General features: G+C 43.7%; 4 protein-coding genes across 7 annotated transcripts; 3 read left to right on the top strand and 1 right to left on the bottom strand.

Moving 5' to 3' along the window:
- The first annotated feature begins 2,027 nt into the window (after positions 1-2,027).
- On the top strand, positions 2,028-5,185 carry LOC127767547 (uncharacterized). The gene is made up of 3 exons (XM_052292918.1): positions 2,028-2,321; positions 2,423-3,005; positions 4,454-5,185. Exons 2-3 carry the CDS (start codon positions 2,720-2,722, stop codon positions 4,819-4,821), a joined length of 654 nt encoding a protein of 217 aa, XP_052148878.1. The 5' UTR covers positions 2,028-2,321; positions 2,423-2,719; the 3' UTR covers positions 4,822-5,185.
- Positions 5,186-6,171: 986 nt separating this feature from the next.
- Positions 6,172-9,279, bottom strand: LOC127767548 (actin-related protein 2/3 complex subunit 4). The gene is made up of 8 exons (XM_052292919.1): positions 9,131-9,279; positions 8,723-8,788; positions 8,537-8,589; positions 7,933-7,960; positions 7,191-7,265; positions 6,978-7,082; positions 6,735-6,824; positions 6,172-6,648 (listed from the first exon to the last, which is right to left on the bottom strand). Exons 1-8 carry the CDS (start codon positions 9,131-9,133, stop codon positions 6,559-6,561), a joined length of 510 nt encoding a protein of 169 aa, XP_052148879.1. The 5' UTR covers positions 9,134-9,279; the 3' UTR covers positions 6,172-6,558.
- Positions 9,280-11,747: 2,468 nt separating this feature from the next.
- LOC127765338 (purple acid phosphatase 15) lies at positions 11,748-14,614 on the top strand. The gene is made up of 6 exons (XM_052290206.1): positions 11,748-12,326; positions 12,399-12,738; positions 13,053-13,270; positions 13,556-13,746; positions 13,825-14,112; positions 14,199-14,614. Exons 1-6 carry the CDS (start codon positions 11,885-11,887, stop codon positions 14,337-14,339), a joined length of 1,620 nt encoding a protein of 539 aa, XP_052146166.1. The 5' UTR covers positions 11,748-11,884; the 3' UTR covers positions 14,340-14,614.
- Positions 14,615-14,905: 291 nt separating this feature from the next.
- On the top strand, positions 14,906-25,117 carry LOC127765337 (uncharacterized). 4 transcript variants are annotated; one of them, XR_008016110.1, is made up of 3 exons: positions 14,906-15,100; positions 22,955-24,788; positions 24,896-25,117. XR_008016110.1 is itself a non-coding variant. In XM_052290205.1 (2 exons), the coding sequence occupies exons 1-2, from the start codon at positions 15,011-15,013 to the stop codon at positions 24,524-24,526; spliced, it is 1,662 nt and encodes a 553-aa protein (XP_052146165.1). In that variant the 5' UTR covers positions 14,906-15,010; the 3' UTR covers positions 24,527-25,117. The 4 variants fall into 4 exon arrangements, 1 of the variants encoding a protein (XP_052146165.1); XR_008016111.1 differs by having other exon boundaries at positions 24,883-25,117; XR_008016112.1 differs by having other exon boundaries at positions 14,922-15,100; positions 22,874-24,788.
- Positions 25,118-25,848: the final 731 nt, after the last annotated feature.

Below are 25,848 nucleotides of genomic sequence, written 5' to 3'. Positions count from 1 at the left end.
CGAACATTCTTTCCTTGGTTGACTCAGGAGTAAAATCTCCTTCGTAATAAGGGCATATGCATATCTCCTTCAAAGATTTTTGTTATAAATATTTGCAGCTACGTATAGTAGTATAAAAGCAAGTTTAATAGCATAGCTAACTGGCTCTTAATTATCTATAGTTAATTTAATAGCTAATTTATACAATAGTTATCCATAAATATATACTACACAATTTATATTTGGTCCCACATGTTATACACACATACATATTTAGTCTGTGTTACAGCTGGCTATAAATCTGTAGGCCGCTGATCTTCTCTGTCTTCTTTTATCTTTTCGAAATATGTTTATAGCTAGTTTACAGTTTGCTATTATGCATGCTCTAATGGTAGGATGATTATCATACTGTTGCAGCAACGACTTCTTCCTTTGGTGTTGCTGTTGCGTGGAATTCTCATGGTATCATCGTCTTTCGCCCTGGCACGGAGCTTTGGTTTGCCCTGACCGGTCTAACTTGGAGTCTACTGTGGTCCAAACTCCAGACCGTGATGATTATGAAAAGCTCTTATCATAATTTCTCTTTTGGAAAAGGACTTTTCTTTTTCTTTATGAGGCATGCATTATTCCTGTATATTTTTATTTCAGTAGTATCTAAAAAATAAGACAGGCATCATTTGGATTTCTTCGGGTTCCGAATAAATTCATGTAAATTCTCTACATTTCAACCGGAGAATGATTCGGTTTAGATGGGATTTAATGCTAGAAAGGACCATATTTGTGAGCCTAAAAGGTAGAAAAACAACATTTACTCGAGCTAACATGGGGGCAACTTTATCTGATATCTATCCTAGTCATTGAGAGCTAAAAGTATGAAAAATATAATTATCTCTGAACAACCTCTTTTTTTCACTCTTTTCCTAGTCATTGTCTACAGCCTTTTTTCAAACTAATGTTGTATAAGAAAAATACTATACGTACGACTAAACTTGTGCGACTTTGGAACGACCTTAACGCCGTGAGCTCGTGACGTTAATCTCCGTATAACCAAGCCATGTTGTCACCATACTCATACTCAGTCACGTATTGAGTTGTTTTACCGTTTGATCGTACGCTGGTCGGACATACAGGTCATACGTATAGCATTGTTCGTTGTATAATTTGATTACAGACTACAGTCATATGAGATGATAGAACACTGGGTGTACTGTACCTTATTTCAGGATTGCACTGTATCCCTTTGTCATCCTCCCTCTTCTGTTTAGGCTCTTCTGTGATTTCAACTTTTTATCACATTAAATCTTTCATACACACACAATTCAATTTTTTAGTCACATGGTTTTAATTTCAAACAAACTTCCAAAATTCAGTGTGAACTAAACACAAAACACAGTCTTGTTTGTTTCGAGTACAATTACTGTACATCGACAGACCTGCATCTTCATCCGATCTACGTGTCGCAGAACACAAACTGACGACAACGATGGGATTTTTTTAAAAAAAAAGTTCAAATGACGACGATGAGATAAGCCGTCGTTTTACAGAGAGGAGAGAAATGCAGGGTGTAAACCAGAAATCTGCCGACAATGCAGGAATCACACTTGGTCAAATTGGCAGAGCACGGTGCAAGTCCCCGTACTGGCACGTTACAGAATCGTCCAAAAATACAGCAGATGAAAGAATAAAAAAGAATAGCCAGGGCAGTACTTGTACAGTTCTACTTCTACTAGTGCAGAAAGACTTGCACGAATTTCTTTGTATACACAAATTTCTTTCGATTTTCAAAGTGTTTTTATGGGTTCATAGTTTCGTATCCCACCGCCGTTTTGCCAGAGGAACCTAGCATGAAATTTACATTCTACAAAGGTGTGAGCTGTTGTTAAAAAACCACCTACTTTAACACAAACACATATACTTATCTAAATGGAAGAAAGAAAGGTTGTTTTCAGTAAAGTTTGCTAATGCATTGCTCGTAGCAGCTTTTTAAAATCTCTTGAAAGTTAAGCATGTCCCTGCAACTTTAGGATTAGCAGCGTTAAGCGCCATTATCAATCACAAAAAGAGCACGGAGCAGGCAGCAGGGGCCATGAACTTTCACACTCCTCTCTCTCTCTCTCTCTCTCTCTCTCTCTTCTCCAGCTGAGTGAGCTGCTTGCACGCCGCCTTCCTGCTCGTCGCCTTTCGCCGCCGCCATCTCTCTCTACTCTACTCTAATGCCTCGGCGCCTTTACTAGTTAATTAGTTCTTCTTTAGCATCGTACCATAATCTGCCCACACGGCTACAGACTCTTGATTGGTTTGAGATTGAGCTATTGGGTTGGTTCTTGGCAAGAGAAGGCAAGGTGGGTTTCTTTCTTCGTTTCTTCACTCCTCTCGAAATTTTCCATTTGCTTCCCCCTTTTGGGTTTGGTCTCTTGATTGCTGATGAGCTACCCTTTTGCAGGCCAAGAAAGGTGGCAGGTTCTTGTCAATCTCCAAATTTTCCCATTAAATTTGCGATTTCTTCCCCACTCCTCCCCGTCAGAACCGAGGTTTTACCAGGAGTGCTTCAGCATTTGGGGTGTGGAGTTATTGCAAAGCAACCTCGATTCCTGCACCGGTTCCTCGATTTGATGCTGAAGAAATTGAGCAAAGCTGGTCTTCGTTTTGGTAAAACCCCCAGCTTTCTCAGGGCGGAACAGTAGAAGAAAAAGATTGGAGGAGAGGAGAGGAGAGGAGAGGAAGGGTTGGTTTTGGGAGGATGATTCAGCTGCTGTTCTTGGTGGTGTTGGCGGAGGCGGCGGTGGCGCTGCTGCTGATGGTGAAGGTGGGGCCGCTGCGGGAGGCGGCGATGCGCGGCGTGGAGCAGGCGAAGACGGGGAAGGGCCCGGCGACGGTGAAGACGCTGGCCTGCACGCTCTCGGTGATCCTCATGTCCAGCGTCGCCAGCATCCTCAAGATCCAGAACAGGGGCCTCAAGCTCGGCACCGTCAGCCCCATGGACCAGGTGCTATGGCGGACTCACCTCCTCGAGGCCTCCCTCATCGGTGAGCTCGCCATTTCATCATTCTTGATTCTTTACTACTCAACTTACTAGTTACTACTACTTGGATGAAGTGTAGCAAGTGCTCTTAATGATGGAGGAGGTAGATAATTGTGCAAACCAAATATTGTTTTAACTTCTAAGGTTTACAGAAGCTAGAGAGTTTACATTATACATTTTAAACTAGAAGCAGGAAGTTATGATCCTATCATTGAAGAATGTTGTGTATGTTCAATTCTTAATGAGCAAATTGCACTTTGCATTTATGCCAGGTCCCTTGTGTGGTCAACTGGTAAAGAAACAGTAGTACCATGTTACTGTAGTGGACTGGGTTGGATACAATAAGGACTCCTATTGCTTTAGGCTTGCATCAGGTTTTTGCTGCTTTCATGCTCCATCTAGGTGATAAAAAAATTATGGTAGCATGGAGTGAGAAATCATTTGTTCTTTAACTATAGTCTACTGTTTGGTGGCCATTTAGAATATCAGTCTCATCACTTCTGTTTCCATGCTTTTTTGCTCTATTAATCTGATAAACCACATTGTGGCAAACGCGAAGGAAGTATTCAAGAACTAGAATGGCAAGTGTCACTATGTCAGTATGTGATCACATTGTACGAACTAGTAAGTTGAGTGAGTATTGTACTGCAAGCATATTTCAGAAGTCACATGGAGGTTATATCAAGCAACAGCTTAAGAAAGAAAATCACATTTTCAGTAACTGTAGTACCTTTTGCTTTTATTTGGTCATTTTGGTACATAGTATCATTCTTAGGTTAGTAATTTTATTTACTAGTACAAGTTAGGAATCATGATACTAATATGCAAACTGTCAATGTAGAATAATAAGAGATGACAAACCTATTACACGTTTCATGTTTATGCCTTAGGGTCAGTATGATGTACCCATTTGGAATTGATATGGATTTATGCATTGGAGGATTTGTTGGATCTACAGAGTACTATACCCAGGCAACTAATAAAGGTGGACTGTCACTTTGTCAGCCTGTTCATACAAGGACTCATGTACACACACTGTACTCACAACTAGAGTTCCTACCCTAAGTGCTATTAACCAATAAATCATCTAGTCACAAATAAAGTAATTAAGGCAGTTTGGCTGAAATAAAATACATAGCATGTTGTCTGACCTTTGAAGCTGTCTGTCCAATCTGGTCTCTTTCCTTGTAGAAGGTTAGGAGTTTCAGACCTGAACTGATAAAAGTTGGCCTCCATGCATTATGTTATGCCAGGTTGTTTTTCTGAACAATTTAATCAGTACATTTGCAACTGATGGGATACTCTTACAGAAAGCTTTATGCAAGTTTAGTATTATTATCTTCAACCAAAAGTATAGCACTTATCTCTAGGTGTAATCAGGAATTCAGGATATGTGTTCATTGTTAAATATGGCAAGCATGATAGATTCTAACAGCTGGTCTCTCACTGCAGGATTTACTCTATTCCTTGCATTTGTCATTGACCGGTTGCACCACTACCTCCGAAAACTGATTACACTGAGGAAAGCAGCCAACACATCAAGAGAGGAGGTCGAGAAACTTCAAATGGAGAACCGGTTATTCCGTGAAAAGGAGGAGAAATCTTCCAGTGAAATCAAGAAGCTCCACCAGGAGATTGCTAAGCTAAACGAGAGTATGAAGAAGCTGAAATCGGAGTCTGAAGATCACGAGAGGAAGGCGTTGGAAGCGGAGGCCCATGTGAACGCCCTACAGAAGCAGTCGGAGGAGCTTCTCCTGGAGTACGACAGGTTGCTGGAAGACAACCAGATTCTACAATCTCAGCTTCACTACAAAGGCTGAAACAGTTAACCTGGGGCATGCAACTCAAAGTGCTCGTTACCAAGACTCGTAGACTTACCAAATGTCAGTGCAGAGTGAAGGTATTGGTGAATGTGATGCTTGGAATCCTTGCTCTAACTTGTGGTGTTGGGTTGATGTACTAGTGTGTGCATTTGTAGTTTTGAGGAGTATAAAAGCCAGGGATGATATATGGTGAAATGGTTATGAATCTGGTATCAGTTCATGTCGCCATGCAGGGTTGTTGATCTGAAAACTGAATTGAACTTGTGGGCTGCGGCCATGCCTCTATTCAGGCCTTGATCTGAAAATCTGAAAAGGAGGAAAGTTTCCTACTGAAATGAATGCTCTGTTAGCTTCGCTAAAACCGGGCTAGGATGGATCGTTTTATTTGTGTGAATAACTCAGAATATATCCTGGTTTACTGTGCAAAAGCTTTCTTTTCAGATGTTGCTATTCAGTGGTTTACTATGCAAAAGCTTTCTTTTCAGATGCTGCATGCCACCATGCAGAGCTGTTGATCTGAAACGGAAGATAAGTTTTCCTACTGAAATGAATTAATGCTCTGCTAGCTTGCTGAAATCGGGATTCGATGGATTGTTTAATTTGTCTGAATAAACTCAGTATGTATTCTGGTTTATTGTGCAAGCCTTCTTTTCAGATGTTGCAAGCCTGAATTGCCGCCATTGTTAGCTCGCACTCTTGACGAACCGCAGCGGCGACAGCGAGCTTGAAGGAGTAACGCCATTTTCAAAAGGTGCAAAAGGGGTCGGAGAACAAAACTCCGACCCCCATTTAACCTCAATTTTTCCACCCACATGAATGCATGCGTATCTCCTTCTCAGTCAACAACAATGGCTCTCTTCTCCTTATCATGCGTGTATGTATGCACAGTGAAGCTAATGTGGCCATATGGTGAAGAAATCAATTCATCAGCAGCTAAACAAATCTTCGTATAGGGAAAACCTTAGCCCTTTCTTCCCCTGGTTCCTTCACTGAAAATTTCAGATTTTCTGCTAATGAATCACACATAAAAGTTAAGCACATTCGATCCGTTGCGTGTGAAGCGGACACCTTTTTTTGAAGCCGGAGCTGGAGATAAGCTGGCCAAGGGGTGGTTTGACCTTTTTTTCCTGTGTCTCTGCATGGACATCTTGTTCTCCAGGTTAACGACGTTCGTGGACATCGACACATCGTCGAGATGTTCATTCATGCATGGATGTTGACAGTTAGCTTGGTCAAATTCATGTATGTATGCACAAATAGATTGCTTCACCAGGAATTCACGGCAACTGTTGAGGCTAATAGATTGAACAGTGAAATATATTTACGCAGCTAAGGCAGCCTGCCATGGAACTGAAATCAGAATCAGAGACAACAAGCGTCTCTGATTTTCACATTCCAATTTTGACATATCAGAATCAGAATCAGCCCCAATTTTGACATTCCACATTCCAATAAAACTTGGCCGGCACAGTACAGGATTCTTGAACCAAAAGGCCAAAAAATCTATCTCAACCTACTGACCATGACTTTGTTTCCCCTCATCTCTCTTGCCTGGGCAGATTTTAGCTGCCAATGAGGTCTAGTTGGATCAAGAATTCACATATCCTTGTCAACGCATTTACAAAAGGAAAACAAAGTGGTGGAAAGATCCTTCCAGATTTGCTCGCCAAAGGCCAAGACAGCATAGCTAACAATGCTAGGGTTTTATGTTTTCCAAAGATCGCCAAGAATGTGTCATATGAACTGCTTCAGGAATTCAGTTGCCACTAACCGACCACGTGTATTTACCGAAAGCTTTAGCTCACTGATCTCCTTGTCGATGTCCTACAGCACAAATCAGAATATGTGATATGAGTATAAAGTCACAAACTGTAGCAAATGGGAAAGCCAAGGAAAACATTTTTCCTTACCTCCATAAACTGAACAATGAAATCTATGAGCTTATGCTTGTGCATGTCCTCACAGTGGTAGTTTGTTATCAGGAAACTGATATCATAACCCTGAAAATGAACAAAACCAAGTTAGACCAGTGATGTCATGCAATGCTCTGACTTGACAAAATGCAGTCTACTCCTAATACTTTCAGCAGATAACAGAAAACGTATAAAATTGGCTAAAGAGCATTGAAACAGATCATCAAGAAGGAAAACCACCTGAACTGGTTTTCTCCTCAGCACTTGGAATGCTTCTGCTCTCATTGATAAAAACCTAAGAAACTTCTTTGCAAGAATATTTTCTAGCTCATCTGCCTGTTTGACCTGTCAAACAATAAAGAGAAAAACATATGATGGTATACCAGATGACAAATGATTGACTGATATTATCCCAATAAGCATAGTAATATCCAATCATAATTTCATGATTACCTTCATGCTAATACGAATAGAGTTGATTGAAGTCTCTATCAAACACTTTTCTGCTTCATTACGGCAAATGAGCACCTGTTTTGAAGGAAAATATTATAGTTCTATGAGTCATAATTCTTAAGAAACTAGAGGCATCTAGAGAAAATTTCTCTCCAAACAAGCAGAATTTGGAGAATGGCGTAGGCTATATCTGCCAGTAAACAGCCAAACGGCAGCAGATTACTCTAAATCAGTCACCTTCAACAAAAAATTTAGTAGAGTTCATAAGGGTCACATAATATGAGGGATATCAGACATGTCACCAAAAACTGCTCCTGCCTTATGCCATGTACTCTATGTCAAAGTGCACTGTTCACCTTCGATCCTAAATTCCTTATATGCATGTATTTAAATCATAAAGTATCATAGTCATAAGCGTGGCGCAAACATTGACAACAATTTTTGAAACAAATGTCAAAATACATTAGTTCCATCATGGTACAATGGCATGTGTTGTTAGAAAGATAAAATCAGAACTCCGTCATCATGTGTTGTCAGTTTTTCACTTAATTAATGGAGTAGCATTTGCTTCTAGCATATGTGATTTCTGGCGTACCCTAGATAATCCAGTAGAGAAAATATTTTAACTTAGAAGTGAATTGAGTGTAATTAATGAGTCATTAAATCAAAATTCTACACTAGTGTGTTAAATAATCAGGTGAATCATAGACTGAATTGGAGATGATGCTGAGAGATTCCTTACTGGGTTCAGCAGAAGTTCAGGGCTAGTCCTGCAAAACGAAGTAAAAAGCAATAAGAATAAATTGTGAGGGAAGAATAGAGGTATACGAACTTCAAGGAAGGGTATAAAAACAAAAGGAAATCATGAAACCCTACAGGAAAAAAATATTTGTATAGCAAGATATGTTTTAGACCAAATATATTAGTCAGCATTGGCGTGTATAATTACAAGTTCAGTGTCTATTCTCACTAAGTGTGGTAACATAGAAATACAGGGTTCCCACAAATATATAAAGGATAAAAGGAGCCAATGATAGAATTGGTGGTCTTTTGTATAAATCTTATGAAATTAACTTGGAAAAATTTATGACTGTTTAGAGAATGGGTTCATGAGGAAACACCTTGGAAAACAGAACCTAACAAATGCACAGGAAAAAAAAAGGAGAAGAAGATCGTTCTCTTTACAATACATTATATTGCATTACAACAGTGAATTATATGTTGATTTTCGACTACATGCTGAAAGTCCAGTTTCTCAAACTAAAACATCAGTGCAACATTTTCTCTTGGTCATGGTCATAACTAAAGCATTGAATAAACAAAATTCAGTTTGAAGCACGACTTACTTTAGCTCCACCTCCGGTTTGTTGTGTCTCTCGACCTCTTGGCAAGGGAAATTCTGGAGGTAAAGCAAACACACACGCAAATTAAATTACACTCATGGAGGACAGAAGACAGAAAATGATCTATGAAGGCAAATTTCAGCATGGAGAACATGGTGATCAGAATGCAAAGGAATGGTGATCCTTGACCTGCAGGCACATGGCAGCCTCCAGAGTGTTCCTTATGCAAGTGAGATACAATCGCAGCGTATTAGCCTACAATAGCACAAACACATGAGCACTCACCCATACTTCCAAAGCAAACGCCACAAATAATCTGATTTTAAAAAAAAATGCAATCTCGAACCAAAGCGACAAACAATCTCATCCCATCCTTCTAGAATCCGTGATCGGTTATCGGAAGGGCTCCGTCGATCCATCAATATACCGTGGAGTAGACCAGAGGAAGGGTTCAGGTTTCGAGGCGAGATCTGGCGGGTCCAGGAGGCCTCGTCGCGGTGGGCGGAAAGGGGAAATGCGGCGCCGGCCCAGAGGCCAGATCCGGAGAGAGGCGTAAGTAGAGAAAGGGAACGGGATAAGGTGGGGGCAGGAGGTTACCATGGTAGGCGCGGCGGCGGCGGCGGCGCCCGCCGGGGGTCGGAGAGGTAGACGGAACGGCGGCGGGTGGAGGCGATCGAGCGGCGGAGTTGAGGCGGGATGGAGATGATGCGCTGCTCGGCTCGACAAGGAAGAAGGACAATGCGGATCCACGGAAGTATTACCAGTGCAGAGTGGTGCGTTAGGCCTAATCTGGGCCCTTCATCTAAAACACAAGGGCTCAGATAACCGGGGAAATATCAGTGCAAACCACTCTCAAAACAGTAATATACTCCCTCGCTTTCGAAATGTTTGACACCATTGACTTTTTAAGTACGTGTTTGACCATTTGTCTTATTTAAAAAAAATAAATAATTATATATTCTTTTCATATCATTTGATTCATTGTTAAATATATTTTCATGTACACATATAGTTTTACATATTTCACAAATTTTTTTAATAAGACGAACAGTCAAGCATATGCTAAAAAGTCAACGGTGTCAAATATTTTGAAACGGAAGGAGTAGTATCTTTTTTTGCGGTTGAGGAATATGACTCGTATTTGAGCTACCTTTGTATTTTAATATACGATGATATCGTTAATTTTTTTACTTGTTAATTTGTTTTATTGAAAAAAATTGTGTAATTATAATTTATTTTGTTGTGAGTTGTTTCATCATTTAAAATACTTTAAACATGATCCATGTATTATATACTTTAAACGAATGAGTAAACATGCAGGGGCGGATCCAACGTGGATGCAGGGAGAATTGAGTTATCCCTACACTCACAAGACCCATGGATACCCTCAGAACACCTTCGATTTTTTTTATCATGAATGATAAACTAAAAGTTCCTAAATGGCTGGAGGTTGAAGAAACTACGTAATTGAGCCCTCCCTAATTTTCTTTTTGTTCCTGGATCCGTCCCTTAAACATGCGTTGAAAAGTTAACGGTGTCGATATATTAACAAAACGGAGCAAGTATATATAAGAAAGCTAAATTGGCCTTTTTCTTTTCTAGGGACTGAACAATTTTTTCCCGCAACTGCCGTCAACATTGTCAGAGAGAAGCAGAAGCAGAGAGCAGAGAACAATGGCGGCGGAGGAAGAAGAATGGGTAGGGTTTTTTTTATCACGGTTGTTGCTCTTAGTTAGTCTAGTGGCGGTCGGTCATTCTTAGCAACGTCTAGTCCGGTGATAGTATTCTTCTGTGTTTGTATTTTGGAGCTGTCGGTGTGTGGGTGGTGGTATATTTTTTTTTCTTGGTTACGACCACGAGATCCAAAAATTTTTCAGAGTCGTTAAAAAAAAATTGCCCGCAACTTGGTGCTTTTCTTGGTAGATAAAAATACGGCCCGGCCCAACGTGGCTTGTGATCCAGCCCATGGCTCTCGTGGATCGGCCGACGGGAGCAATTTTGGACGGAATTTTATGAAATTTTCAGATAAGTTTTCAAATCTGCCCATTCTAGCTGCAAATTTCTCAGTCTCCCTAGTCAAGAAGTAAAGGAGAGCAACGTGATGAAACAATCAACGTGGCGCTGCGCCTCCATTGCTGAATTTTTTAGCTATGCAAACGCAAACGCAAGCAGAAAAAGAAGCAGAGAGAGAGATCACGACTGCATATCCTTGTTGAAATTCTTCAACCGTCTAGAGCATCCCGGTAGGCGGCGGCAGCGACACATGCATATGCATACGCATGCCCAGCGAAGTAAGAAAAGCTTTCCCATGGGTCGGCATGACGAGATTCCCGAAACGGCCCAAGCACTTGGACCGGCCGACCGGCCAATCGCGCCGCCGTCGCCGCGCGGCTCAGGCATCTACTCTGCTGACGACGGAATATTCCTCGCAACCATCCAAAAGCGCAAGTCCGGCGACGTGCGCTCACAACTTCCCTAACGGCACCGGCGACATTATCCATTTCAGATATGAAATAAATTGCAACTGTCTTCTACTCCCTCCGTCCCCGTCAAAAAAAAAAAAAACAAACAGTGGGTTCCCGTGCCAATATTTGACTGTCCGTTTTATATGAAATTTTTTTTATAATTAGTATTTTTATTGTTGTTAGATGATAAAACATGATTAATACTTTATGCGTGACTTATCTTTTTAATTTTTTTTCAATTTTTTTAAATAAGACGGACGGTCAAACGTTGGACACGGAAAACAGGAGGATATTTAGTGAATTTCGCATAAATCGAGATGAATTCATCCACCTGGGAAAAGAATTCAAAAAATGATATAGATTCATTCCTCGATGGGATATCCTCCCATTATTTGTATATCATCTAAATAGTTAGCAAAATTTTATTTTAAAAAATAACAACATAAATTAATATAAAATATATCACCCATAATAAATATGTAATATCAAATTCGACTTCTACAAGTTGTAACAAAAAGAACAAATTAAATTGAAAATAGTTATCGTATGTTCACATCTATATTTGTTATTTTTGTTATAATTTATAGAAGTTAAATTTTAACTTATATGTTTGTGAAGTGATATATATTTTATATTAATTTAACTTGTCAAATTTTTTAAAATTTTTTATGACTATTTAGATGCAGGTACGAATGTACGAAGTTAGAGGATAATCACTTTCCCTTTACATATCTGCATCAACTTTCTCGTTCCAAACAGGCGATGGTGAGCAGAGCGGACACGCCGGCCGCCGCCCATCTTGTCCCAATTCGGCTCCTATAAATTTCCCTCCAAATTCGCACTGATTCCTCACGCTACCCGCCCATCGATCTCGCGCCATCTCACAATGCGGATGAGGGTCTCACTGCTGCTGCTCGCCGCCGCGGCGGTGGCGGCCGCGGCGGAGGCTGCGCCGCCGTCGACGTTGGCCGGGCCGACGCGGCCGGTGACGGTGCCGCCGCGGGACAGGGGCCACGCGGTGGACCTGCCGGACACGGACCCGCGGGTGCAGCGGCGGGTCAAGGGGTGGGCGCCGGAGCAGATCGCCGTCGCGCTCTCCGCCGCGCCCTCCTCCGCCTGGGTCTCCTGGGTCACGGGGGACTTCCAGATGGGCGCCGCCGTCGAGCCGCTCGACCCCACGGCGGTCGCCAGCGTCGTCCGCTACGGCCTCGCCGCCGACTCGCTCGTCCGCCGCGCCACCGGCGACGCCCTCGTGTACAGCCAGCTCTACCCCTTCGACGGCCTCCTCAACTACACCTCCGCCATCATCCACCATGTCCGCCTCCAAGGTAAGATCCACTTCACTTCAGCTTTCGTTGCAGCTTTGGATTTCTTTGCTCAAACAAGTGTGCGATCTGCAGGGCTTGAGCCAGGGACAGAGTACTTCTACCAGTGCGGCGACCCGGCGATCCCGGCGGCGATGAGCGACATCCACGCGTTCCGCACGATGCCGGCCGTCGGGCCGAGGAGCTACCCGGGGAAGATCGCCATCGTCGGGGACCTTGGACTGACGTACAACACCACCTCCACCGTCGAGCACATGGTGAGCAACCAGCCCGACCTGGTCCTCCTCCTCGGCGACGTCAGCTACGCCAACCTGTACCTCACCAATGGCACCGGCACAGACTGCTACTCCTGCTCCTTCGCCAACTCCACGCCCATCCATGAGACGTATCAGCCGCGCTGGGATTACTGGGGAAGGTAGTGATCAGTCACTAACCCAAAAACTGAATCTTTTTTTTTTTTTTTTACATTTAGCATTGAATCTTTTTCCTAAAACTCTGAACACTTACCACTGAATCTTTTTCTGAAACTCTGCACATTTTGCACTGAATATTTTTTTTCTGAAACTCTGCACATTTAGCACTGAATCTTTTTTTTTTTCCTGAAACTCTGAACATTTAGCACTGGATCTTTGTTCTGAAACTCTTAACATTTAGCACTGAACCTTTTTTTTCTGAAACTCTTAACATTTAGCGATTGTTCATAAATTGATTTGTGATGTCTAACTGAAGGTACATGGAGCCAGTGACGTCGAGGATTCCGATGATGGTGGTGGAAGGGAACCATGAGATTGAGGTGCAGATCGATAACAAGACGTTCGCTTCTTACAGCTCCAGATTCTCGTTCCCATCGACGGAGAGTGGATCATTCTCTCCATTCTACTACTCTTTCGATGCTGGAGGCATCCATTTCATCATGCTCGCGGCTTATGCTGATTACAGTAAATCAGGTATACATTCAATTCAGCATCTGAACATCCCACCATGTTGCAGTAACAATGACATATCACCTCATGCAATGAAAACATCTTTTTGAAGATTGAATTGCACAACAGTGATTTTATATGCTTCAGTGACATGATTCAGTTGAATTCAGTTAGGACATCAGAGTAAACATTCAGGAAAGAAACACACACCTACTGAGTATAAACATTCAGTAAAGAAACATAATAATGTCAGAAAATGAAGCTGAATCTTGAATGGATTTAAAACCTTCACCTGCATAACGAATTCAGGGAAGCAGTACAAATGGCTGGAGAAAGACCTGGCAAAGGTGGACAGGTCGGTGACCCCCTGGGTGATAGCTGGCTGGCATGCGCCATGGTACAGCACCTTCAAAGCTCACTACAGGGAAGCAGAGTGCATGCGAGTGGCCATGGAAGAGCTCCTCTACTCCTACGCCGTCGACGTCGTCTTCACCGGCCATGTAAGCGACTCATCCGAACATATTCTGAACATTTTGCTTCTTCTCTGAATTCTCTGATGAACTGTGGGTGTCACTCAGGTGCATGCTTACGAGCGTTCGAACCGGGTGTTCAACTACACGCTGGACCCGTGCGGCCCCGTGCACATCTCCGTCGGCGACGGCGGCAACCGCGAGAAGATGGCCACCAGCTACGCCGACGAGCCGGGGCGCTGCCCTGACCCGCTGTCCACGCCGGACCCCTTCATGGGCGGCAGCTTCTGCGGCTTCAACTTCACCTCCGGCCCCGCCGCCGGCAGCTTCTGCTGGGACCGGCAGCCCGACTACAGCGCCTACCGGGAGAGCAGCTTCGGCCATGGCATTCTTGAGGTAAAAAAAAAAAACTCTTCAGATGCTTCATGAAGTAGAAATATCACCATTGATGAGATGAGATGAAAAATCTTTGGATTTTGCAGGTGAAGAACGAGACGCATGCGTTGTGGAGATGGCACAGGAACCAGGATCTGTACGGTAGTGTCGGGGATGAGATTTACATTGTTCGGGAGCCTGACAAGTGCCTGATCAAATCCAGTAGAAATAGAATAGCTTACTATTGATTAATTTCTATCAGAAGAAGAGCCAAATTACGCGGGCACATTTTATAGTGCTTTGCTAGCTAGTTGTACTCAGATTTGTCAGGTAAATTCCATGCAGCGACCGGCATCTCTGCTGTTGTATACGTGTTCTTGTAAGACATCTGAAGAATGAATGAAGCTTAAATTGTACTTTGTAATTTAGTTGTAGAAATTTTGGAATTATTAAGATGGAAGAAAGCCTTGCAGAAAATAGGACTGTGCTTGTTCTTCATTCTCAGATTTATAGCAGAATCTGAAGTTTACTGTCTGGTGGTGTCTCAAATTGGATGCAGGTTTTACTGCAAAATCTGTGTGTGGAAATAGATTAAGCCTGAACAAGATGTACCTGAATTTCGCTGAACCTGGACATGCAAAATCCGCAAAGAAGAAAACACGTTATTTCTGAATAAAATGTATACCTGACAAACACAGGTTTGGCATGTAAAATAGTTGCAGAAGGACCATTAGTCGGGCCAGCTTGTTGGGCTGGGCTTCATTAGCTATTGAGGCCCAAACATAATTGCCGATTAGTCGCCTCCCATCTAATCTCCTTGTCATCTTCTTATCTCCCGCGTCTCCTCCTCTGCAGCCTGCAGCCCGTTCAGCTCGGCGGCGGCGGCGGCGGTCGCCGGAGAGGAGGAGGTGGTGCCGGGATGGTGAGCTTGGCCGCCTACTCCCCTTGCTCCACCGTGGCTGGCGTGCCCAAGAACAAGGGCAACGGCGCCGCCTCCAGCACACACAAGGTCAGCTCAATCCTCTTACTCCTCCCTGCAATCGAATCCAAACCCACGCACGGGAGAGGGAGCGCCGCCTGCTATTGTTCCCATCCCGACGCAGTTCGAGCATCCTACCCACCGTCGCATCCCTGCCCGAGGCGCAGGGCCTCCGCTAGCCGCCGGCGCCGCCACCATCGCCAACCAAGGGTCGCAGCGTCGCTGCCGCTGAGCATAGGGACTCCGCCAGTCGCCGGTTGTTTCATCTCCTCCACCGGGCGCAACGTCTTCAGGAATCACCGGCCGCGAGGCCCAACGCCATTAGTACGCCATATCTGGTTCTTCCCCATTTAAGTCTTGATTGATTTTCTTGTGGGTTTCCCCTTCTCATCTTAGTGCAAGTGTTATCTCTTCTCCTAGATCCGATGGGCGATGAGTTAGTTCTGAAATTGAATGCTTAAGTGGCAGTGCATCTCTAGCACATACATACTACTGGATACTGCTTGCGGCTATGTGGCTGCAGTCTGTAGATTCACTAGTGACCAGGCATGGGAGCACAATATCTGTTGGAAATATAGTCATTAATCGGCATATTTTAATCCAAAATGTTAAAGCAATAATCATGGCATAAACAGTGTAGAGTGATCTTAACATAACCAGTAGCATACTATGCGCATCATGAATGTCAGGAACAGGAACATAACAGTAACGCAATAACATGCTGGAGGCATCATGAAGAATAAGAACAAAAACATAGCGCACATAGTATAGCAATAGCGCTAACAACGGGAACAGGAATAGCGCTAACAACAGTAACAACAGGAACAGGAGGAGAAGATTATACTCCGAGAATGGCCCTCCGCTGGATGGTGAGGCAGAATTGCCTCCGTTGTTGTTCGTTCACGGCACCTCCTGGCGCACCAGCTCCGGCTCCGGATCCAGCTCCTGTCGGCGGCGCACCACCTCCGCCATCTCCTCCAGCAGTGGCGGCGGCAACTCCAGACATGGCGATGAGCAGTCGTGCGGGAGGCACTCCCCAAAAACCTGATCACCCGCCTACCCGGTGCAGATCTCAGACGAAGGTGTGGTTTCGGAGGCACTACTCCTTCCAATCTTTCATGCGCGCAAGAGATCAAAAGCGAGAAAGCGAGAGCAACTCAGGCGCGGAGAAGGAGAAACTAACACCGGGAAAGAAGCGATAAAACCGGATCGGACTCGCGGCCTCCTTATCTATCAGGAGAAAGAACGTGGACGCGCTGTTGCGGAGGGAATCGTGGGAACGTGGGTTAGTGGCTGCAAAAGGATAGCGACGTGACGCACGCACGCCGCCAGCCAGCCACGCCTCGCCTCGCCTCGCCACGCCCACGCCACGCCTTGCCCACGCCCACGCCCTCAGCCCGGCGCGCGCGCGCGCGTGTGGCATTCCGACCCCCACCTCAACTGGTCAACAGAGAGCCTCCAATAACTCCCTATTTAGGTTGAGATATTCCTCGCTTAAATCCTGAGGTGGTATTATTATCCTCAACACTTATTATGGGCCTTTGAGATTTATTATTATAAGTTGGGCCTAGCCCAATTATTCTAACAATCCCCACCAAATTTCAAGGCTCATAAGAAATGTTCTCAATGTTGTGCCTGTTTGATATACCAGGGTTTTGGTGGAGACTGTTAAGTTGAACTTCCACCTAGGAAATGAGCTACATCAGACCACAACTGAACAATGGACTATGCCTTGAATTGTCAGTTTTGTGTGATCAGGTTTCACTCAGAACCTTGACTGGTACTGGGCTGCCGTTCGCATCCCCTCTGTTTGGAGCATATAAGTCAAACTCTAGGCCTTTCATGAGTATCTAGAGATCGCCCAAACCTCATAGACTGTGACTAGCAGTCGAACTCATATAGGTGTGTTCCTTCTGAAATGTTCTGCAGGTCAACACCTCTGCTTGGAAAAGCCACTCGGATCACATTAAGGCATAAGCCATCCTACCATGCAGGAAAGAAGAGAAGCACATCATGAAAATGAGCCCTTTTCAAGGGTCTCTTCTCTCAGTCACATAATAGTTTGTTTCACCATCCAAATTCACGGGATCTCCGATCACAATGGACAGGTTTCCACTATTATGCAACCTTAGGTGGGTATCAAGCCCATTTCCCTCGATGCACTGTCTATCACATTACGTGGTAGCCCCTTGGTAAACTGATCTGCCAGATTTCTAGCTGTTTGGACATAGTCCAATGCTATCACTCCGGAGTTTTTCTGCTTTCTGACAGATTTCAGTCTTCTCTTGATGTGTCTAGATGACTTCATGTTGTCCTTTGAACTGTTCACTTTAATAATCACTGTTTGATTATCACAGTTCATTAGGATAGCTGGCACTGGTTTTTCAACCACTGGCAAATCCATCAGGAGTTCACGAAGCCACTCGGCCTCAACTGTCGCAGTATCTAGTGCTGTAAGTTCTGCTTCCATTGTTGACCTCGTTAAGATGGTCTGCTTGCAAGACTTCTAGAAAACAGCGCCACCTCCGAGTGTGAACACATATCCACTTGTGGCTTTTATCTCATCAGCATCAGATATCCAGTTTGAGTCACTATACCCTTCTAGTACTTTTGGATACCCGGTATAGTGAATTCCATAGCTCATAGTGCCCTTTAGATAGCGCATTACTCTTTCCAGAGCCTGCCAATGATCATCTCCCGGATTTGAGACAAACCGGCTCAGCTTGCTTAAAGCAAATGAGATGTCAGGCCTCGTTGCGCTAGCCAAGTACATCAATGAACCAATGATTTGAGAGTATCTCAGTTGATCCCTTGCTATTCTTCGGTTTTTCCTTAATAGCACGCTGGGATCATAAGGAGTAGGAGCTGGCTTGCAGTCACTATATCCAAAGCGACTCAAAACCTTGTCCACATAGTGGGATTGCACAAGTGTAATCCCACCCTCATCTCCTCTTTGTAGTTTGATGTTAAGAATAACATCAGCCTCTCCCAAATCCTTCATTTCAAAACTCTTGGACAGATAGTCTTTGACCTCCTCAACCACATTAAGGCTGGTCCCAAAGATCAATATGTCATCGATATATAAGCACAAGATCACCCCTTCTCCCCCACCATAGCGATAGTATACACATTTGTCAGCTTCGTTCACAACAAAGCCTGCAGATGTAAGCGTGGTGCCAAACTTCTCATGCCATTGCTTAGGTGCTTGCTTGAGGCCATACAAGGATTTCAACAGTTTACACACCATTCCCTCCTGACCTTCTAGTACATACCCGTCTGGTTGATCCATATAGATCTCCTCCTCCAGCTCTCCGTTTAGGAAAGCTGTCTTAACGTCCATCTGATGGACGAGAAGACCATGAGAGGCTGCCAGAGCAAGTAGTACTCGAATCGTGGTCAAGCGAGCAACTGGTGAGTATGTGTCGAAGAAGTCCTCGCCTTCCTTTTGGGTATAACCCTTGGCCACAAGCCTTGCCTTGTACGTTTCGATTATACCATCAGGCCTAAGCTTTTTCTTGAAAACCCATTTGCATCCTATGGGCTTGCACCCATATGGACGCTCAACGACTTCCCAAATACCATTAGACATAATCGAGTCCATTTCACTGCGTACTGCTTCCTTCCAGTAGTCAGCGTCAGGAGATGAATATGCCTCTTCTATGGTTCTTGGGGTGTCATCCACGAGGTATACAATGTAGTCATCTCCAAAGGATTTTGCAACCCTTTCTCTCTTACTCTTGCGAGTATCTACAATGTTGTCCGCCTCAGGATTTTCCTCAGGCGTTTGATCATTGTGTTCTATCGGTGCAAAGTGCTCATGGGGCATGACAGTTTCTTTACTAGAAGTGCTAGGTGTATGTTTCATAGGAAATTCATTCTCAAAGAATGTAGCATCTCTGGACTCAAGAATTGTACCAACATGCATGTCGGGTACTCCAGAGTTTACTATTAAGAATCTATAACCCACACTGTGGATAGCATAACCAAGGAACACACAATCAACAGTATTTGGTCCAAGTTTCCGCTTTTTGGCTATAGGTACATTTACCTTGGCCAAACAGCCCCATGTTCGTAGGTATGAGAGATTTAATTTCTTCCTTTCCCATTCCTCGAATGGTGTTACTTCCTTATGCTTCATTGGAATTTTATTCAGGACATGACACGCAGTCAAAACTGCCTCACCCCACCATTCCTTGGAAAGCCCCGCAGTGTCTAACATGGCATTCACCATCTCAGTTAGAGTACGGTTCTTTCTTTCGGCCACCCCATTTGATTGGGGTGAATAGGGAGGCGTCCTCTCATGAATAATTCCAAACTCTTCGCAAAAGGATGCAAACTCATTGGAAAAATACTCCCCACCTCTATCAGACCTCAACCGTTTGATTTTCCTTTCAAGTTGGTTTTCTACCTCAGCTTTATAGATTTTAAAGTAATGCAATGCCTCATCCTTTGTTTTCAATAGATACACATAGCAAAATCTAGTGCAATCATCTATCAGTGTCATGAAATATTTCTTTCCCCCTTTAGTCAACACGCCGTTCATTTCGCACAAATCGGAATGAACAAGTTCTAGAGGTGCCAAAATCCTCGCCTATGCCTTGTGAGGCTTGCGAGGTTGTTTCGATTGAACGCAAGTATGGCACTTGGAACCTTTGACCAAAGTGAATTTTGGAATTAAACTCATGTTAGCTAAGCGCGTCATACAACCGAAATTCACATGACAGAGTCTTGAATGCCACACATTAGACTCATCATTCTCGCTAATATGGTTCACAGCATTATGATTATTACACATGTCATTCAAAGAAAAGCGGAACAAGCCTCCGCTGTCATAACCTTTTCCAACAAAAGTCCCATATTTAGATACGACACATTTATTGGACTCAAACACAAGTCTAAAACCTTCTCTACACAATAGAGAGCCGCTAACTAGATTCTTCTTTATTGAAGGGACATGCTGCACGTTCTTCAGCTGCACGGTCTTTCCCGAAGTAAACTTCAGATCGACCGTACCAACACCATGAACAGCCGCAAGCGGCCCGTTTCCCATCAACAAGGAGGAACCTCTCCCGACCTGATAAGAAGAAAACAGAGAAATGTCAGCACATACATGAATATTAGCACCAGTGTCCACCCACCAATCAGGTGAATGAAAAACAGAGAGAACTGTAGGTAATATTTTACCGTACCCCGATGTTCCTCCGCCCTCGCTAATGACCATGTTGGCAGACTTCTTGTCTTTGTGCTCAGGACAGTCCTTGGCCCAATGCCCAGACTTGCCACACACAAAGCAGTCTCCCTTTGCCTTTCCCTTGCCTTTCTTCTTAAAATTGGTTGTAGCCTTGGGTTTGACATCAGGCTTGACTTTCTTGTTGTTGTGGGATGCATGAGGGTTCTTCTTCTGTACCATATTGGCACTAGAACCTCCCTCAACCTTTTTGCCCCGGACGTCCTTTGCCCTCGCCTTCTCCTCAACACCCAAAGAGCCAATGAGATCAGAAACACTGAACTCTTGTCTCTTGTGCTTTAGAGAAATGGCAAAGTCCGACCAAGAAGGTGGTAGTTTGGCAATAATGCCACCCGCCACAAACTTGACTCACAGTTGTTGTTCTCAAGTTCCTTAGCCAGCATCTGAATCTCATGAGCTTGTTCTACTACAGAACGGTCATCGACCATTTTGTAGTCATAGAACTGCTCCATGACATATTGCTCACTGCCGGCATCAGAAACTCCGAACTTGGCCTCAAGTGCATCCCACATGTCCTTCCCAGAAGGCATGTGCATGTACACGTCCACTATGTTGTCAGCGAGTACACTGATCAATGCTCCACGGAACAGGCAATCCGAAGCCTCGAACTTAGCCTCTTCCTCAGGAGAAAGAGGTGGTTCACTTTGTTTGCCCCGTGAAACATAGAAGCATTGCATCGCTGTCAACCACAATAGTGCACGTGCTTTCCATCTCTTATAGTTTGAACCATCAAAAGCATGTGGTTTCAGTGCAGCAGCAAAGCCAACTACCGAAAATGACCTATTAGGTTTTTGGATTGTTGGAAATATAGTCATTAATCGGCATATTTTAATCCAAAATGTTAAAGCAATAATCATGGCATAAGCAGTGTAGGGTGATCTTAACATAACCAGTAGCATACTATGCGCATCATGAATGTCAGGAACAGGAACATAACAGTAAGGCAATAACATGCTAGAGGCATCATGAAGAACAGGAACAAGAACATAGCGCACATAGTATAGCGATAGCGCTAACAACGGGAACAGGAATAGCGCTAACAACAGTAACAGGAGGAGAAGATTATACCCCGAGAATGGCCCTCCGCTGGATGGTGAGGCAGAATTGCCTCCGTTGTTGTTGTCGTTCACGGCACCTCCTGACGCACCAGCTCCGGCTCCGGATCCAGCTCCTGTCGGCGGCGCACCACCTCCGCCATCTCCTCCAGCAGTGGCGGCGGCAACTCCAGACATGGCGATGAGCAGTCGTGCGGGATGCACTCCCCAAAAACCTGATCACCCGCCTACCCGGTGCAGATCTCAGGCGAAGGTGTGGTTTCGGAGGCACTGCTCCTTCCAATCTCTCGTGCGCGCAAGAGATCAGAAGCGAGAAAGCGAGAGCAACTCAGGCGCGGAGAAGGAGAAACTAACACCGGGAAAGAAGCGATAAAACCGGATCGGACTCGCGGCCTCTTTATCTATCAGGAGAAAGAACGTGGACGCGCTGTTGCGGAGGGAATCGTGGGAACGTGGGTTAGTGGCTGCAAAAGGATAGTGACGTGACGTGACGCACGCCACCAGCCAGCCACGCCCTCGGCCTGGCCCGGCGCGCGCGCGCGCGTGTGGCATTCCGACCTCCACCTCAATTGGTCAATAGAGAGCCTCCAATAACTCCCTATTTAGGTTGAGATATTCCTCGCTTAAATCCTGAGGTGGTATTATTATCCTCAACACTTATTATGGGCCTTTGAGATTTATTATTATAAGTTGGGCCTAGCCCAATTATTCTAACAATATCCATAGGAGCTCCATGGTTAGCCTCATCTCCTGAGATAGCAGACAGATTATAGGCTGATCTGAGATAGTACTAAAAGATTTTGGTGTATTGATCATTTTTTGACTACTGGTGTATTGATCAATTGATATCATGCCATATGACTATCTATCTCTATTCACAGTCTTGTAGTTATTAAGTACATAATTAATAATTAAAATTCATGTATTCGCTCTATATCTTTTTATTATTTTAAATATATATAGACGTATCCCCATATCGGTGTTTTTAAGAACGTGTCGTATCCTCATATCGTGTATCGTATCCCCGTATTTGGGTAACGTAGTGGAGTGGAGTGCTCACAAGCTGTTTGTAGAATTGCTCATGAGCTCGGAGCTCTAATAACGATGAACCCATAGATCTATTATTATTTATTTCGTTATTGCTAGAATGGCTATTTATGAATTAGAAAGGATCCAGTCGGCAGTAACCTGTGCTTTATAAAATGGCCCCAAGCATTCCAATAAAATCAGGTTCTCTGCTGAAGCTATGAGTCTATTACCACTCCCTTCCAAGCACACTTAATGTATATATGCTCATGTGCATTACTTAGCTGTGCAACATGTGAAGATTTTGTTGTCTTCCTTCCATGAATTTCTCACACAATGCAGCCAAGCTCCTTTGTACCATACACATTGTTTTATATAAGCTTTAACTTGTCTGAAGGCTGCTGCCTTTGTTTTTTTTTCGTCTGCTTTACCAACACAGGCCATGGTTAGTAAGTTAAACTATCTACTTTGCAGCTTTTGATCACTGATTTATGAAGTGCATGGCATTCTTGGTCCTTCTATTATATGCAATGACGCGCATCTGTTATCCCGTAGGAATCAATCATGCGGCATGTTGTAGTACAATGTGCCACTTCATGGGACACTCCAAGAACGTCTACTACTAATGGTTCACATGCTGAACCTTCAGCAGTTGTCAAAGCTGGTACTGCCCCTCTGATTCAGGCACTGAAATCAACTGCAAATCAAGATGTTTCTTGCTTTCACTTTCCTGGACATAATAGAGGGAAAGCTTCTCCTCCTTCATTGTCAGAACTTATTGGCTCAAGGACATTTTTGCATGACTTACCTGAGCTACCTGAGCTTGATGATCTCTTCTCCCCTAAAGGTGTGATTTTAGATGCTCAGAAGCGAGCAGCTGAACTATTTGGATCATTTAAAACATGGTTCCTGGTCAATGGAAGTACATGTGGAATCCAGGCCTCAGTGATGGCTACCTGTTCCCCTGGTGACTACCTCATCATACCTCGAAATTGTCATATTTCAGTGATCTCTGCACTGGTTTTGTCTGGTGCTGTGCCCAAATATATAGTACCTGAGTACAATTCCGGGTGGGACATTGCTGGGGGTATTACCCCATCGCAGGTGGATAAAGTGGTTAAGGAACTGGAGGAGGACAGAAAGAAGGTAGGTGCTGTTCTTGTTACATCACCAACCTATCATGGCATATGCAGCAATATACAAGGAATTGTCAATGTTTGTCACCTGCGAGGCATTCCTGTTATAGTTGACGAGGCGCATGGTGCCCATTTCAGGTTTCACAGAAATTTTCCAAGCAGCGCAACTGAGCAAGGTGCCGACTTGGTTGTGCAATCCACACACAAGGTTCTGTGCTCGCTTACACAGTCCTCAATGCTTCACATGGCTGGAGATCTTGTGGATGCAGATAAAGTAAGCCAATGCCTCCAATTGCTCCAGAGCTCAAGCCCAAGTTACCTTCTACTCTCTTCTTTGGATGCCGCAAGGGCTCAGCTGAGTGAGAATGCAGAATCTTTTGATGAACCAGTATCTATGGCTTTAGAAACAAAACATCAGCTGAGGATTATCCCAGGAATATCTGTTTTGGACTTATCAAGCTTTCTTTCTGATTTTCCTGCTATTGATCCCTTGCGTATCACATTAAGTGCTTCAGATCTGCAATTATCTGGATATGAAGCAGATGATTTTTTAGCTGAGGAGCATCAAATTGTATCTGAGCTGGTCGGTACACAGGCCGTGACATTTGCAGTCAACTTAGGGACCAGAAGGCATGATGTTCAGAGGCTTGTACATTCTGTAAAGCATCTGTCAGAAAAATACTTCTCTGAAAATGGGTCCAGTTCCAGAAAAGAGAATCCTGCTAGTAGCCCACTGGACAAGTTCTCCATCAAGTTGACACCAAGGGAGGCCTTCTTTTTAAAGAAGAGGAGAGTGTCCATCGAGGATAGCCTTGGTGAGATTTGTGGTGAGCTTATCTGCCCTTATCCACCAGGTATCCCGGTGCTGATCCCAGGTGAGATAGTAACGCAGGATTCACTGTCATACTTGATGGATGTCAGGGACAACGGCATAGCAACCAGTGGAGCAGCTGATGGTGAGCTCAAGTCCATTATGGTATGCAACGTGTGAACTGATGACTCTGCTATTGTTTCAAGATATCTCTCAGAACCACAGATATGAACAACAATCATGTAAAAGATGGGACTGGTCACTTGGCCAAATGATCGCATCACATTTCGTGTTCTGAGAAGGAAAATATTAGTTGTCAAGCTGCAACATGGAACCAAAATATGAATATGGTCTATGGCATGTGATCTATCATCTATGTGAGTATGAAGTATGGAGCACGAACCACAGAAGCGGCAACCTTTCGTCTGAAGTGCCTTGGAATGTAATGATATCCTTCTTTTTCTCTATGTCTCTTCAAGAAAACAAATAAATTAGCCGGTAAGTAACAATTGCTGTACGTCTCTTTACCTTTTTAGCTTTCCTCTCCAGAACGGAAGCGGAAGCCTCAATCTGAACATAGCATCAGGTACAAGTTTGCACACCTGCATGGTTCTCCAGAAGCATGTTGAGAGGTTGATCGATCAAGGAATCTAGCTGCTCTTGTAAGTTTCAACATCAACTCAAGAATTCACGAGTGTTCTACAGCGTGTACCAAAAGAATCAGCTTATAGCACATCATTGCAGTGACCATTTATATATTCATTTCTAGTACTAGAAGTCTAGAACAGCTAAATACAAAGCAATACTTGCAAATTAAAGACCACTCAAACCTGGTGCTCAGGGGTTGAGGGCATGATACTAAAGTAGCAGATTTAGTTGCTAGAATTAATTTAGTGCTTAATCCACTTATAAATTGCAATCACCAACCAAGAAGTAATGTGGTGATGATGCAGTTAGGTTTGTCACGGGTTGGCTTTTTGCCAGAAGTGAGCTCACCATAAACAACAAGGACTTGAGAGCTAACTCTGTGCCCCCACTGTACTGTTTGTTTTGCTCTCAATCATGTAATCACAGAAAAACTATTTTTTGGACTGATTGATCTCATGTAATCCAAACTTACTGTGATAAACAATCATGCAGCATCTGTACTCTTCATATTTCCATTAAAAGTAACATATCCTCAGAGGATGACACATGGGGCTGTCTTTCTAGCGTAGGCATAAGATAAATCGTGTTAACGTAGAGTGATGAATTTAAGATACCTTCATTTTCTAAAAAAAACATAATTATTTGCCACATGAAAAACGAAATAGTTGTTTTAGTAGTCTGACTAATTAATCATGCTTCTTAATCAATTAGACTGTCGCTGACATTCCACTAATTGTCGTACATTTTGGTAGCCTGGTACTACTAATATCGTCATTTAACTTAACTGATAAAAACGAAACATCACATCAAAGATATGCTTGTTCGCATCAACTGATTAATAACCTTTGTTATCT

This window comes from Oryza glaberrima, chromosome 3, assembly GCF_000147395.1.
Source record: "Oryza glaberrima chromosome 3, OglaRS2, whole genome shotgun sequence".
Taxonomy (NCBI): domain Eukaryota; kingdom Viridiplantae; phylum Streptophyta; class Magnoliopsida; order Poales; family Poaceae; genus Oryza; species Oryza glaberrima.
This window is presented reverse-complemented; position numbering and strand designations above follow the sequence as displayed.